At 43.3% G+C, this 14887-nt stretch overlaps 2 protein-coding genes across 2 annotated transcripts in view; one reads left to right on the top strand and one right to left on the bottom strand.

Annotated features, from left to right (window-relative positions):
• Positions 1-1648: 1648 nt before the first annotated feature.
• RAG1 (recombination activating gene 1) lies at positions 1649-10485 on the bottom strand. Its single transcript, XM_005872642.2, has 2 exons — positions 10389-10485; positions 1649-5853 (listed from the first exon to the last, which is right to left on the bottom strand). Exon 2 carries the CDS (start codon positions 5837-5839, stop codon positions 2708-2710), a length of 3132 nt encoding a protein of 1043 aa, XP_005872704.1. The 5' UTR covers positions 5840-5853; positions 10389-10485; the 3' UTR covers positions 1649-2707.
• Positions 10486-13845: 3360 nt separating this feature from the next.
• TRAF6 (TNF receptor-associated factor 6, E3 ubiquitin protein ligase) overlaps positions 13846-14887 on the top strand; it is a 30831-nt gene continuing 29789 nt past the window's right edge. Inside the window, exon 1 of the mRNA XM_005872641.2 lies at positions 13846-13854. The gene's annotated coding sequence lies outside the window, so the exon portion shown is untranslated. The remainder of the gene's footprint in view (positions 13855-14887) is intronic.

Raw genomic sequence — 14887 nt, 5'->3', positions numbered from 1 at the left:
AAATACTGGGTTCAATCCCCATTAAAAATACCAAATGCATATCATTTAGGAAAATGTCACTGATGCATGTTTGACAACTAAATTACAAAGCTCCTTGATATACTGTATATGAAGCATGACACTTACAGCCAATAAAATTAAAAGAAGGGAAAACTAATTAACATTAACATATTGTTTTGACTCACTACACATAAAATCCCATGCCTGCTCTAAATTGCCAGCAATTGGCAAGTCCCCAAATTCCTAAGGGATGCAGACAATAGTTTCCAAATAACTGAAACCACCAGAAGTCTGGAGGCTCTTGGGAGCTTTAGCATCACTTTCTAGCAAAAGTCCTAAAGCACACCAATAGCTTAAAACCCACCCATCCCTGCTTCCAAGAAACATAATCCCAGAATTATGAACTGTAGGGATTAATAGTGGGTCCTAAGCAAGTACAATCCTGCCTTATAAAAAAAAATAGTGAATTGTTGTGGTAGAAAGAACATGGCATTTGGAGACAAAAGGCCTGAGTTCAAATTCCAGATCAGGTATCTATTACCCTTATGACTTTGGGCAAATCATTTAATCCTCCATCAAATAGGGATAATAGCAATGTCTATGTCTACCCCACAGGAAAATCAGGCAAAATAAATGTAAAAATATTCCAAAAGTGCCATAAAATAAAAACACTCTCCAAATGTTAACTCTTCCACTGTACTGTGAGCAGCCTGTACCTAAACTTGGCAAGTGGGAGAAGTCCAAAGGTATCCAGCTACAAAAATCTCAATACGCTTATCATGATAGAAAGAGTAACACATGCCCTAGCTGGTTTGGCTCAGTGGATAGAGCATCAGCCTGGAGACACATGCCCAAGTTGCAGGTTCGATCCCAGTAGGGAGCGTGCAGGAGGCAGCCAATCAATGATTCTCTCTCATTATTGATGTTTCTATCTCTCCCTCTCCCTCTCCCTTCCTCTCTGAAATCAAAATTATTTTTTAAAAAAAACATACAGAAGTTCACTAAAATTAATTTTTTTAAAAAAAGAAAGAGTAACATATTGCAGAGAAAAATCCCGAGAAACCTGGATTTCATAAAATTGACCCAGGTATCATATATAGAAAATATGGCGGGTATGTTCACCAAGTTATTAAATCTGTTTTTACACAGTGAGCAAACCCAGGTTTTAGAAGCCTCTGTGGCTCAGATTATAGAACAAAACATTTGGAGACTAAATTAATCAAAATTAAAAAGTAAAAATAAAAATCACACCTGGTTCCTGATAGCTAAGTAGGCATGTATTACCAAAAGATTCAATAACTAACTGTAGCTAACAGTTGTATTCTTTAAACTTCATTATTTAAAAATGCTTGGCAGTAGATGACGTCCTAACCTTTTAAGGTTCCAACAGAGACATCATTTAAACCTAGGAAAAGTTTAATTTTCCAAACATTTTTCTGGATATAAGGTATTTCTGTATATCCCAAATGAGAAAACACATTGAATATACTTTGTAAGGGTCATTGTTCATCCCAGTAGGGAGCGTGCAGGGGGCAGCCAATCAATGATTCTCTCTCATTATTGATGTTTCTATCTCTCCCTCTCCCTCTCCCTTCCTCTCTGAAATCAAAATTATTTTTTAAAAAAAACATACAGAAGTTCACTAAAATTAATTTTTTTAAAAAAAGAAAGAGTAACATATTGCAGAGAAAAATCCCGAGAAACCTGGATTTCATAAAATTGACCCAGGTATCATATATAGAAAATATGGCGGGTATGTTCACCAAGTTATTAAATCTGTTTTTACACAGTGAGCAAACCCAGGTTTTAGAAGCCTCTGTGGCTCAGATTATAGAACAAAACATTTGGAGACTAAATTAATCAAAATTAAAAAGTAAAAATAAAAATCACACCTGGTTCCTGATAGCTAAGTAGGCATGTATTACCAAAAGATTCAATAACTAACTGTAGCTAACAGTTGTATTCTTTAAACTTCATTATTTAAAAATGCTTGGCAGTAGATGACGTCCTAACCTTTTAAGGTTCCAACAGAGACATCATTTAAACCTAGGAAAAGTTTAATTTTCCAAACATTTTTCTGGATATAAGGTATTTCTGTATATCCCAAATGAGAAAACACATTGAATATACTTTGTAAGGGTCATTGTTCCATACAAATGTAAGATATTGTTATTATTATTATTAGAGAAATCTGAAAAGCTCTTTCATATCCTGTAAAATAAGCCAGGATATGTGAACATCACAAAATAAAGAATTCTACAAAATTGATATAGAAAACACTTGTATCTCAATACAAACTATAATAAATGAGGGGTGAAATGGAAACCACAAGACAAATTACTTTCCTGGCTGCTCTGGTCATTCTTCTTTGACAACCTTGGCTTTGATTTTCACGTCACTCATGCGTACACACACACACACATATCTTGTTAATCTCTGGTCCCCTGCAGTTACTTCTGTTCTGAGTTATTGAGCTTTTCAAATAACTGATTTCTCCTGTTGCTTTCTCTGAACTCCCTAAACAGCACAAGCAATCGGCTCATCAGCTACCATTCCTGACATGGTTTCAGCCCCGGTGGCCTCTCCAACCTACCACCTCTTGAGTGGTGAAGCCCCGCACACGAGACCGAAGGGTGCTAGGAGAAGACCTCAGTGCAACCCAAAGGAAAACTCATTTGCAAAACCAACTCATAAGCGGCTGCCCTGCTTAAAATTCCATTGAATCTTGAGTTTCCAGAGAGTCCTCTAGGCCTAATGGGTCCTCTAAACTTGCCTGCGAGTTTATGGTAAACCCGGAGTTTTTTAAGGCATTATGAGCATTCATAAACTTCTGGAGGTATTTGGAGGTATACAGCCAGTGATGTTTCAAGACATCTTCCATTTCGTAGCACTTCGACTGCCTGGCATTCATTTTCCGGAAGCGCCTGAACAGTTTGTTGCCAGACTCATTGCCCTCACTTGCCCAGGCCCCGATGGAGCCATCCCTCTCAATAATTTCAGGGACGTGTGCCAGGGTTTTGTGAAAATAATTGGTGATCTTGCCCTCGTATCTATACTTGAACTTGGTGGAGAGGAGCTCAGCAAAACGCTGGGAATTGAAACTATACTGGCAGAGGGATTCTGGGCACTCTTTAGCCGGGCATGACGATCGCCACACGGGTTTCATCTTCAGATAAAGGTCCATCAGCTCCCTCAGAGCTTCGTGTCTCTCCTCGGAGGGGATTAACTCACAAACGGCCTCAACAGTCTCTTTGGTCATGAGCTTCCTGGCAAAGTTGCCATTCATTCTCATGATGGGTTTGAGGTTCATCTTCTTCCGGAGATGCTTGTCCAGCGTGGCCTGCCACCTTTTCCTCTCCTCCTTGGAAGCATTGGGATTCCTATACACCTCCCCGATCTCTAGCTGGAAGATCTTGTAGAACTCGGCCGCATTGCCAATGTCACAGTGGAGGGCATCTATGGAAGGGACTGTCTCAATGAAGGGCTTGGCCGAGACCCCTTTCACCCGATCCCGGAGTTCTTCCACAGACTCGTGGTAGGGGTTGGATCGCCAGACCTCATAGCGCTCCAGGTTTTCGGCATGGCTTCTGGTGATGGAGTGGAAGACAAGGTTTTGAGAAGCCTCCAGGCGGGTGGCATCACAAAGGGTGCAGATGTAGACGGAGCCAGAAGCCTCCAGGCCTTCCACTTCGCGGACCAGTTTCTCATCATATCCGGTGCCCCTGAAGATGAACTTGAAAGTCCGGAGGATGCCTCCCATCTCCAGCATTAATTCGCTGCTCTTCATGGCCTCCCTCTCGGCAATGAGAGGGCTCAGGATGGCCGTCAGGGTCTCGTGGTCAGACTCATCTGCCAGCATAAGGCACAAGGGCTTGCAACACAGTTCAGAGTTAGGCTTGGCTTCCTCAAACACCTTCACCTCCTGTGAGCCATGGGCTATGGTAATCTTCATGACTGTGAAGGAGAACCGAACCGCCTTTTCGGGGACCACTGGCCCGCTCCCATGCTTCTCGCTCACATCTCCCATTCCATCACAAGACTCCTTCACCACCACGGTGAAGGGGCCATTCAGGTAGTCGTCGAGGTCTTGGGCTTTCATGCCTTCCAAGATGTCTTCTTCCATGTCCATCAGAGCAGACACCAACGCTGAATCATAGCGAAACCGCTTTGCAATGGTGTCCACGGGGTAATCATCCACAGAGGAGGACAGTCCAGACAGCCCATCAATAATGCCCACGTCGGTGCTGGAAGACACGTTCTTCAGAGGTGGCTGCCACTCAAAGGGGTGGTAGCCCGGCAGAAGGACCTTCTCAGCGTTGCGAAGGGCGTGCAAAGGCTGAAAAATCTGCCTCCCCGTGATGGCTTTCACTGTCCTGTACATCTTGTGGTACTGACTACAGCTGAGGAAGGTGTTGATGCGGATGGCCAAGCAAACAGCTGGCTGCAGGCCAGAGCCACGTCCCTGCATGATGGCCTCCAGCTCATCGGCTTGTCTGTGCTCATTTCTCGCCCTCAGCGCCAGCAGGAACAAGGTCAGGCACACGGACTTGACATCTCCGCCTTCTTCTTTGTCAGCAAAGGCCTTGACTTGCAGTTTGAGCTCCCTCAGACGGTGCTTCTGAGCCCTCCGGGTCAGGGACAGGAGATGCTGGCGGGGCCGGCCTCCTTTATTAATATGCACAAAAGTCTCTTTGGAGTCCTTGTGGCTTGCTACATGGTGATTATATTTTTCCAAGCTGACCTCCTCATTGCACTCTTGCGCTGGACATTTCACCATCAGGGAATTCAAGATGCTCAGAAAGGACTTCACTGGGCTCTCCAGGTCAGTTGGGAAGCAGGGGTATCTGCAAGAGGGACAATAGCTGCCCATGACTTTGAGGCATCTGAGAATGCAGATCCTGCAAAATACGTGCTGACAGTTGGTCTCCACGGGGTCGGCCAGAATGTGTTCACAAATCTGGCAGGAGATAGATTTCACAAAGTGGGCCGGGAAGTCCACTGCAAGGAGCTTGGTACTAAGATGTATCTTACTGCAGTTGGCGATCTGCTTCATCACTTCCTTGCTACTGGTCCTTGCCTGGGCTCTCTTCTTGCGCTGACGTGCTTGTCTTGCTCGGTCAAGCACCGTTTTGAGTTTTTTGCTGAGCTGCACGTTTGGCTCACGACCCTTCCTCTTGAGTCCCCGACGGGGAGTGTGGCAGATGTCACAGGATGGTGTGTGGGGGTGCCACTCCATGGTTGCATTCCTCGGGAAGTAGACCTCGCATGGGGCGCTGCTGAACTTCCTGTGCATGACGCTCCAGCAGTTATGGCAGAACTCAGTGGGGTGGATGGAGTCAACATCTGCCTTCACATCGATCCGGAAAACCTTGGCAATGAGGTCTGGCCAGGAAGTGGCTCTCTTTTCCTTCTTTCGTAAAAGGACTTGGGTTTTACCATCCACGGGCCCGTGGACTGGATATCTCCTACTGTGCTCACCACTCTTAAAAGAATTCCCACAGATGCGGCAGAGATGCCGAAGGTTGGCTTGGTGGATGGCTTTGTCTCTTGCCTTCCCATCGTCACGGAATTTCCTCAAAAACTTAGGGTGAGGCTTCAATGCTGGTTGCGTCAAGGCCGGCTTCTCACCACCAGCCTTGTCCAGGGCTGCAGGAGACTGCTCTAGAGGGAGTTTCCCCTCAGAGGACTCTTTCTTTTCCGTGTGAGCTTCTTCGGGTGCCTTTTCTAAGGATCTCACCCTGAACAGCTTAAATTTCCATTCGGAAAATTTAATATGTGGGTGCTGGATTTCATCTGGGGCCGAACTGAGTCCCAGAGTGGGTGGCAAAGAGACAGCCATGCTGGCTGAGGTGCCTGGGAACAATGAAAACAAGTCAGATTAGGAAAAAAAATGTCCATATCCCATGGATGTATCTCGGCAGGCATACAAATTAATACATTCAAATATTCACTCATTCATTCATCCCTGGGAACAATGAAAACAAGTCAGATTAGGAAAAAAATGTCCATATCCCATGGATGTATCTTGCCAGGCATACAAATTAATACTTTCAAATATTCACTCATTCATTCATTCAAAAAGTGACTTATTAAGCCTCCTACTTTAATATCCTACTTTAGATGCTGATCATACAGCAGAGCACAGAGTCCTCCCCTGTTCTGACACTGCTTCTGGTCTCCATACCGTGTACCAAAGTGCACGCACCACCCATGGTTCGTCATATATACACACATGTACCATCTTATTTGCTTCCCACCCAAATCGTAGGTTCTCTGAGGACAGAATCTTTGAATAATTCATCTCTGTCTCCCCAAGTTTTCTAGTACACCTTAGTGCTCAATAGTTATTTGCTGAGTATATGCAAGGAAAAACTGGCTACTAAAACCAGAGAAAAGTCATATTTTTCACATTCCATTAGCCTCATTGCACTTGCACTCGCTGGACAATATATTTCCAGCTTTTTAAAGCAGACTCCCAAGAGGTTGGTAGTTTATGTCTTCCAAATGGGTCATAAAGGGATGATAAAGCTACTAAACCAAAGAAAGTAATTACTCACTACTTGAAGGATGAAGTGAATTTTGAGGTTTATGAATGCAAACTAATAAGAAGAATCATGGATAGTAATTTTGCTTACAGTTTTAATTAGTGAACACTGCTGCAAATTATAAGGCTGTGTCTATATTCGAACCAAAAACCATATTATTCTCCAAACCTGCAATAAACCACAGTGGGCACATACCAAGATTCCACAAGACTTTTAAGATGAAAAATTCAAGTCATTCCAGATATAACCATAAGCAACTTTGAGGTGTTTATTGGGCTGCCATCCTGAAAGTCATTACCGGGCAATGGTCATTAGCTCTATAGCTTGTAGCAAGAGGTAGGAGTAATATTTATCTTCTGGTAATAACAAAAACAAAGAAACATTGGCCATTTCATATGCCAGGAAAGCCTACAAATCTGGGTTGTGGTGCAGACATCAATAGTGCTGTAGGAAAAAAGTCTGAAAATGCCATTTGGATCCTTTCTAGACCCAATCAGCCCAATACTCGCAAAATTCTTTAGTATCGATAATTTGAAAAACAGCAATTGTATTTTCAAACCACCATGTTTCTCTCCCAGATTTGCCTGGTGGACACTCTTGACCCATCAATTATATCAGGCAACACTTCTCCCACTCAATTAATTAACTAACCAAAGTGATGTGATCATGGAAGCTACTCCTCAGGTGAACACACTTTGGCCACGGGTGGCATGGGAGAAGGGAGTGCAAGGGTTAATCCTGAGTGCAGCCAACAAATTTTCTTTTTCGGTCATCCTTTAAACTATGGGAGTTCATCTCATCTTGCAAGCATTATGCGTCAGAGATTGATTTTTTCATAAAAGCTAAACGCCAATTTCCAAGACTTGGTTAAAGGGAAAATCCTGTTAAATTGTTCCATATGCAGAATTGTGTGAGAACTAAACAAATTCCAAACTATTTCCAAGGTCTCGTTAACCTCAAAAATATTTCAGCAGCAACCCAACAAATACCTCAAATTGGCTTATGCTTCATTGATGTTCCTAAATTCTATCCTGAGTCAGGTCACCCTGTCCTGTTGGTTTGACCTCATTCCCACGTGTCTTTTCATTCCTTTAGCCTTTCCCTTCCCAGTCTTTGTTGAATGCACTCGTTGTCTGGAATTCCAAGATAATAATGACCCTCTCTGGAGCTAATCACAGTTGAGTTAGTCAAGCACCAGGCATGTTGGAAGGGTCTCTGGAACTATCTTCCCTCCCTCCCTGCTGCTCTGCTGACTCCCACTGGCCTGTCATGATATACCAGAGTCTACCAAAATACATTTATCTAAATACCCCCATAGAAAGAGTGCCATCAACAAGCAGCTATCAGTGCTTGACATCCAAAGCAAATGTATTTATTAGATTGTTTTTCAACTCAACTTCTAAAAGTTTATTCAAACTAGAAGCAAGAAGGTGGGGGAGAGGGGAGCTGTTATTCTTGTTTTTAGGAAATATTCACCAAAATGCTAATAGTAGTGGTCTGTGGAAGCTATAGATATTTTGTTTTTTTTATCCTCACCTATGATTTTTTACTTTTCCTAAAATTACCATGTATTACTTTTAAAAGAAGATAGAACTTTTAAGAGCTAATGAGATATTTTTATCTATATAATTAGCAAAGATTAAAAATATTGATATTACTCAGCTTTAATTAAGGCATGGGGAAATGAAAACATCTTCATACATTTTAGGGAGGCACGTACATTGGTGCAATATCTCCAGCGGAAAACTTAGCAATGCCTATAAAAAGCTTAAATACGTATTGTCTTTGGTGCAATATATCTGCTTTTAGAAAGTTATGCTATAGAAACATTCCCACATGTTATTCTTGTGGAAATAAACATTCCACGGGTTATTCCCACATACGTGGAGATAGAAAGAAAGATTTGTTTTTAAAAGTTGTTACTTTAAAAATAGGAAACAGTACAAATAATCACCAATAGATCATTATTAAACTACGGTCCAGTATAGAATGGAATACAAGACAGAAATTTAACATTTCTATATGTATTGATGTATACGTGCAATTTCAATATGCATCAACATTACAGCAAGATGCCCACATGACAAAGCAGAGAACAGAGCAACAATAGCATATAGCAAGAGCATATAGCTCCTTTATGCAAATTTGTTCATGTTTGAGTGTACCTGAAAATACAGAGATTCTGAAGGACATGCACTAAAGTCTTAACCTTGTCCACTCCTTAGAAAATAGAATTGGTGCTGGTAAGAAGGTCTCTTCATTTTCCATTTTATTCATTCTTATATCATTTGAATTTTTCACAACGAACATTATTTTTAAAATTTTTGTCATCAATTCAATTTAGGGGAAAATGTTTTAAAGACTAGATTTACATGTATATCCATAGTCACTTTTTCATATTTCTTTCTAAATTTGCCCGCAGGGAAGTTTCAGACCTGGCTAAATCTCAAATCTGACCACCATCCTTAGTTTATCTTTCTTTTCTGGGAAGCATGTAGAGAGGGGACTAAAATATAAACCGGTAGACAGCATGAAGTTAGAAAAGAGTTCTCTTGTAGTCATATTTTTTTCATACTCAGGAATCTTGCAAATGCTTGATCTCCTCGCTTCTAACAAAAGGTCTCTGCAGTAGACCAGCCTCAGATTCTAAAACGGCACAGAGACATCTGTACACACCAGTCTGGTGTGGCTTGGACGGGGCAGAGCTGTCACTGGTGGTGACCACTATCATTACTTCCTTCAGGAGGTTGGGCCACCGCAGCAGCAGCAGCCCCCACCTTAGCCCAGCTTTCCACCCTACACACATGTACATCCTAGTACTTGGTCCTCAGTTTCCCCTCTTAACATATTCAACTTGGTCTACACACAATTTCTAAGTGACTAATGTATGACCCCCTCATTGCGGCATCTGTTCCACTCATTCATGCATTCACTCCACACATACTATTGTCTACAACTTGCCCGGCACCATCAGCCAAAAGCTGGCAGCATCTAAAGCCTTTTTCTAAGTCTCAGGCAGCAACAAATTAACCCCAAGTTTCCTCCAGGCAACGCATTGCTTGAACCACTTCAGAAAGAGAAGTGTATTGTTACAAGCCCTGGTCAGGAATCCTGGCTCAAGGCCATAACGTCAAAGCAGGGTTTCTACAGTGGTCTCAAAATTATTAGGTATCACAATCCTTAGGGAGCTTGTGTTTAAAAAAGAAACACACACACACACACACACACACACACACACACACACACACGCAGATCATCAGCTCCCAGAGAGTCTGATTCCATTTACAAGGGATGGAGTCCAGAAATTGTATTGTTTAACACACATTCTAGTGATCCTGCTGTGAGTGGCCCACAGGTCACCCTTTGAAAAATACTGGTCTCCTCCTTAGTCCAATCTGATTCAAACACATCCCGGCAATACTTGGCAATAGCTGGGAAAGTACACATTTCCTCCCACCCTGCAATTTGTTTGCTCCTGATCATCTTTCCTGCCTGGACTAGCACAGTATTTTTCCCCCCCGAGATTCACACCTTTCCTTCTGCTGCTTTGTTGACTCATTCATTCAAGAAGCACACCTTAAACCCTTCCTCTGCCTGCAACATTCATTTATAGTCACTCAGATAGTCTGCGTCTTCTCTATGAATCTACTGTGTCTTCCTAAACTTGGTATCTTGTTCCTTTCTATTGTCATACACTGGAGAGCCAAATCAAATTGATGTCAGCATCCCTCTCTCCCTCCCTTCATCCCCTGCAAGGAAAAAAAAAAGCCCAAGTATTTCTGATTAGAAACATAAAAATGTAAATAAATATGTAACTCAAGGCAGGAAAAGTCTGAGTGTTACCTTGCTCAGCAGGCTGCCTGGGCAAAGTGTTGGGATGTCTGTAGTTCGGTTGATATTATTGGATACCAACAAGAAAGCCAAGTGTGTTCTCCTCTCCCTCCTGGCTCTCTTGTCCCTCAGAACAGACTGCTGCATTATTTATCAGCTTCCACTGCCCTTCCCAGCCTCCCCCACCACGGAGGGCTAACCACAATAATGGCAGCCAATCACAGCCCAGGAGCCCCCAGCTCCAGCTGGCACCTGGCTCTTCAGGAAGTTTTGTTGGGGGACTGAGTGTAGAACCCTGCATGTCAATATAAGCTCTGGCTTCTGCCAAGATTCTATAGCTCTGTGCCTCTGTTTCCACATCTGCAAGATGGAAATACTAAGAGTATATACTTCGAAGAGTCAGTGAGGTTATATAGGGAGAGTTAATAGTGAAGTGCTTAGGACAGTGTCTGACCCTGGTAGATACCCATCAAATATTAACTATACAATAATTTTTTATTATGATTTTGAAATGGTCTCCAAACTATCCCAGAATTTCCCCTACCTGGTCAATTCTCAGTCCAGGGATGTTGGACTCCTTGTAACAACACTAACTTTAAACACTAATAGAGTTTTGAAGTCAACAAACTTTGATGTCTCAATTTCTTCATCTAACCTAAGATTGATAACATTAGCTCCTAATTATTGAGAGCAATAAGTGAGTGCTTATTGCTTCTAAGTGCTTTAATATCATTTGCCACAACAATCCTACACATTTGATGTTCTTATCTCTAAAGAGAAGCAACAGAAGTTTAGAGCAATGAACAGCATGCTGGTGGTCACATAGCCACTACATAGTGAAGGTGGGGTAGGCTTCCAAAGCCTGTGTTCTTTTAATATGTTTTTATTGATTTTAGAGAGAGGGAGAGAGGGAGAGAGAAACATCCATGGAGTGAGAACCATCTATTAGCTGCCCCTTGCATGCCTCCCCACTGGGGATCGAGCCCTCAACCTGGGCATGTGCCCTGATGGGAATTGAACCTAATCACTGAGCCACACCAGCTGAGCAAAACGTCTGTGTTCTTCAGCACTCCACTCTATTGTAAATGGAGAATATTGAAGGCCACTTGTAGCAATGGTGTGAGGATGACTGAAAAGTGAACATCAGTATTCCTAGTGCAATCTGTATTTCAAATCCCCTTTATAATTCTCAGACCAGCTTTATCCCCAAAGTACCACTGTGTTCAGCTAAGATGTGAGGGATGGCCTTGCTCTCACTGGTTCCTCAGCAGGAACTGTCGAAGAGGCAGGTGCAAGGATCTCTCCATGCTCTGCAGCCCTTATTAGATGCTCCTCTTATATCCCCACTAGTTTGCACTTGGGCCTATCCAGCCACACAAGTCCTGAGGACACAGTGTCTGCTCAGTAAGTAAACTCAAGACAGGGCAGAAGCCATTGCAATAATATTGAGAGGGAGGGGAACTGGCCTGTGACCTCTAGGAGCTTTGGTGTTTTTATGCCCAAGGGGATGGAACCTTCACCTGAGGTTCACATGACATTGTGAGGCTGGGCAGGTGGGAACAGAGTATTTCCTGACTGACAGTGCACATGTTCAAGTCAGCAGGAAGCAGGGCCTCCAGGATGTGCCTTGATGTCCTCTTTGAACAATGGGGTCAAGTACAGAGGAGTCACAGGTGGCTGACATGAGAGAAGATGCCCTTTGTGTCCATCCTTCATGCTCAAAAACCCTCCATCTCCACTGAACTCACAGAAAGAGGAGGAAAGGGCCAGATTTTCTAGCTTTACTTCAAAGGAAACAGGGAAAATAAAATCTTAAATAATTGGGGAAAAGTAGCAGGTGCCAGCTTCCAAGGATCAGGCTTAGTCCATAGACTGCCTTAGAAGTTTAGTGACACCAGGGTGACCAACCAACCCAATGTGCCCAGGACCTTCCTGGATTTAGCCCTGAAAGTCCAAGGCAAATTGGGTCAGCTGGTCACCATTTAGCTGCAAACCAGAACTAAAAAATGTTCTGAGCTCAAAAATTCATAAAGGGAATCTTTTTCAATTTTTCTTGGGGAAGTCAGTGTTCAAAGGGACCCATCAAAGAACATTATTCAGTCATGGGGCACAGGGCATGAGGGTCAGACCAGATAATGGGAGAGCGTTCTCTCTTTTTATCTTATTTACCATTGATTTTTGTATTGTTTCATGTTTATCAGTCATGTATTGCTTTTATAAATAGAAAAAAAAAACACAAGATTTATAAATAAACACAAGTGTTGATAATGAATTTAAAAGAAGACAAAAATGTTGAGTGCCTAAGAAGAGAAACTCTTCTCATTGTTTTGTTTCATAAAAGTCTGGATTTGTATATGTCAGATTCTTCAAGGGCAGGATTTCCAATATTTTCTTGTTCTTCTCCATTACACCTGGGGGCTCTTTCTCCAATTCATGTTGAAACCCTGTTGTTATTACCTATCCTCAGCTGTGAAATGGGTCCTCCACTGGATCACCAAGAAAAACAACTCGAGTGAGGGGCCCTTCTCCCTTTGCCTGGCCACTAAAATGCCACCCACCTGTTCTTGTTTGGAATCTTTTCCACACAACAAATTCCACCTGAAGCAAACTTTGACTTCCATCATGCAACAGCAAAGTCAGAGCTACCTGAGATTCTACGTTGTTCCAAGCAAATTAAAAATAAAAACACTGTTGACAGATCTCGGCCAATTTAGCAAGTGAAAAGGGCAAACTAGAGTTTGAAAGACTCAATGCCAGATTCCAGCCTCCAGCGCAGCCCTCCCGCTGAGTGATTAGCTGTGGTTAATCCTAGAAGTGCCAGCAGGCCCTACACAGACCGGGCTCCCACTGGGCACCTACACCCCACTGTTCCTCCTGGCACCCACCTCTCCATCCAGACCCCAATCCCTCCTTAGCAAGCTGCCCACACACACACTCCCCTTGGCTCCCTGTAGGCCCTTCAAAGAGACCTTTTCAAATTCAATTTCTTCCCAGACAGCCAGCTCTGGTTGCTGATATCAATCAAGATCTACTCCCGCAGCTGTGGTCTGAGTGTGTGAACACAGCATTTTGTGCTCTTATCATAATCCAGCAGATGCTGCTTACTGACATTATGATTACAAATATAAGCATGTATCTATATATGCCCAGCTAGCAAAACTCTTGTCTTCTAACATCAAATTGAATGCTAGGGCTTGCAGCGGTTCTCAACCTGTGGGTCGCGACCCCTTTGGCGGTCGAACGACCCTTTCACAGGGGTCACCTAAGACCATCCTGCATATCAGATATTTACATTACGATTCATAACAGTAGCAACATTACAGTTATGAAGTAGCAACGAAAATAATTTTATGGTTGGGTCACACCATGAGGAACTGTATTTAAAGGGCCAGAAGGTTGAGAACCACTGGCTTAGAGGTTCTCTGACCCAATGGAAGCATTTTCTAGGTGAGAAACAGTCTCCCCAGAGGACAAAGCGCCCTGTTCATTGTCACGGGAGGGAGTTAGTTGCAGAAAGAGCATTACGAACCCGGCCTTCTGGGTCCCAGGACCATCCCTCTCTCCATGCCACCTTGTTTGTTTCTTCAGCCAGGGAAGGAACTGGAGCTGGCAATGCAGCAGAACCAGAACAGCTCATTGCTAGATTAGCACCTTCGGTGATCCCCAAACTTGCCCTGGTCCTGATAGTGAGAGCCAGCATCCCCACACGCTCATTTCTCCCTCGCTTCCCCAGTCTTGCAATTGCTTTCTAATTAACTCCACGTTGATTATCCCTGTTAGTACATTTCCTAATGCATTATTAATTGCCCTAGACGTCAGCTGCAGCTCATTCCCCACAAATTCGGGAGTGCCGCAGCGGACTTTCTGAGGTTAGCGAGGCCGTTTTCTAAACAGCTAGTGCCATCATGTGGGCAAAAAGTTCTACTATCACTGAGCTATCGGGAAAAGTCTCCAAAATTAACTGAAACTGTGAACTGGCTTGGAAGGAATCATACGTTTGGTTTTCTTCTCTCCTCCCCTTATCCCAACTTCTATCTTCCCTTCCTACCCCTCCACTATTTCCTACCTCTTAGAAATCCCACATAATCCCTGTTGATTAAGAAACAGCCCCAAAGCTTAGGCAGTCATAGGCCCCACAGCTAACTAACCCCAGAAACAACAGGAATTTAGTTTCCTGCAGTTCAAGACCCAGGGTTGGTCTCCAATGAGTCCTTTTCCTTGACTTGCAGATGCTGCCTTCTCACTGCGCCCTCACTTGGCCTTTTTTAAAAAAATTTATCTTTATTGTTCAAAGTATTACAGATGTCTGTTTTCTTTTATTGTTGTTGTTGTCCCCATTGACCCCCTCCTCCCCGCACCCGCCCCTCCCCAGCCTTTGCCACACTATTGTCTGTGTCCATGGACTGAGCATATATGCATATAAGTTCCCTGGTTAATCTCTCCCCCCCCTCCCGCCCCACACACACACCCCACCCCCACCTTCCCTCTGGAAATCATCAGCCTGTGCATGG

The sequence above is a fragment of the Myotis brandtii genome, unplaced genomic scaffold, assembly GCF_000412655.1.
Source record: "Myotis brandtii unplaced genomic scaffold, ASM41265v1 scaffold385, whole genome shotgun sequence".
In the NCBI taxonomy this organism is placed as follows: Eukaryota; Metazoa; Chordata; class Mammalia; order Chiroptera; family Vespertilionidae; genus Myotis; species Myotis brandtii.
This window is presented reverse-complemented; position numbering and strand designations above follow the sequence as displayed.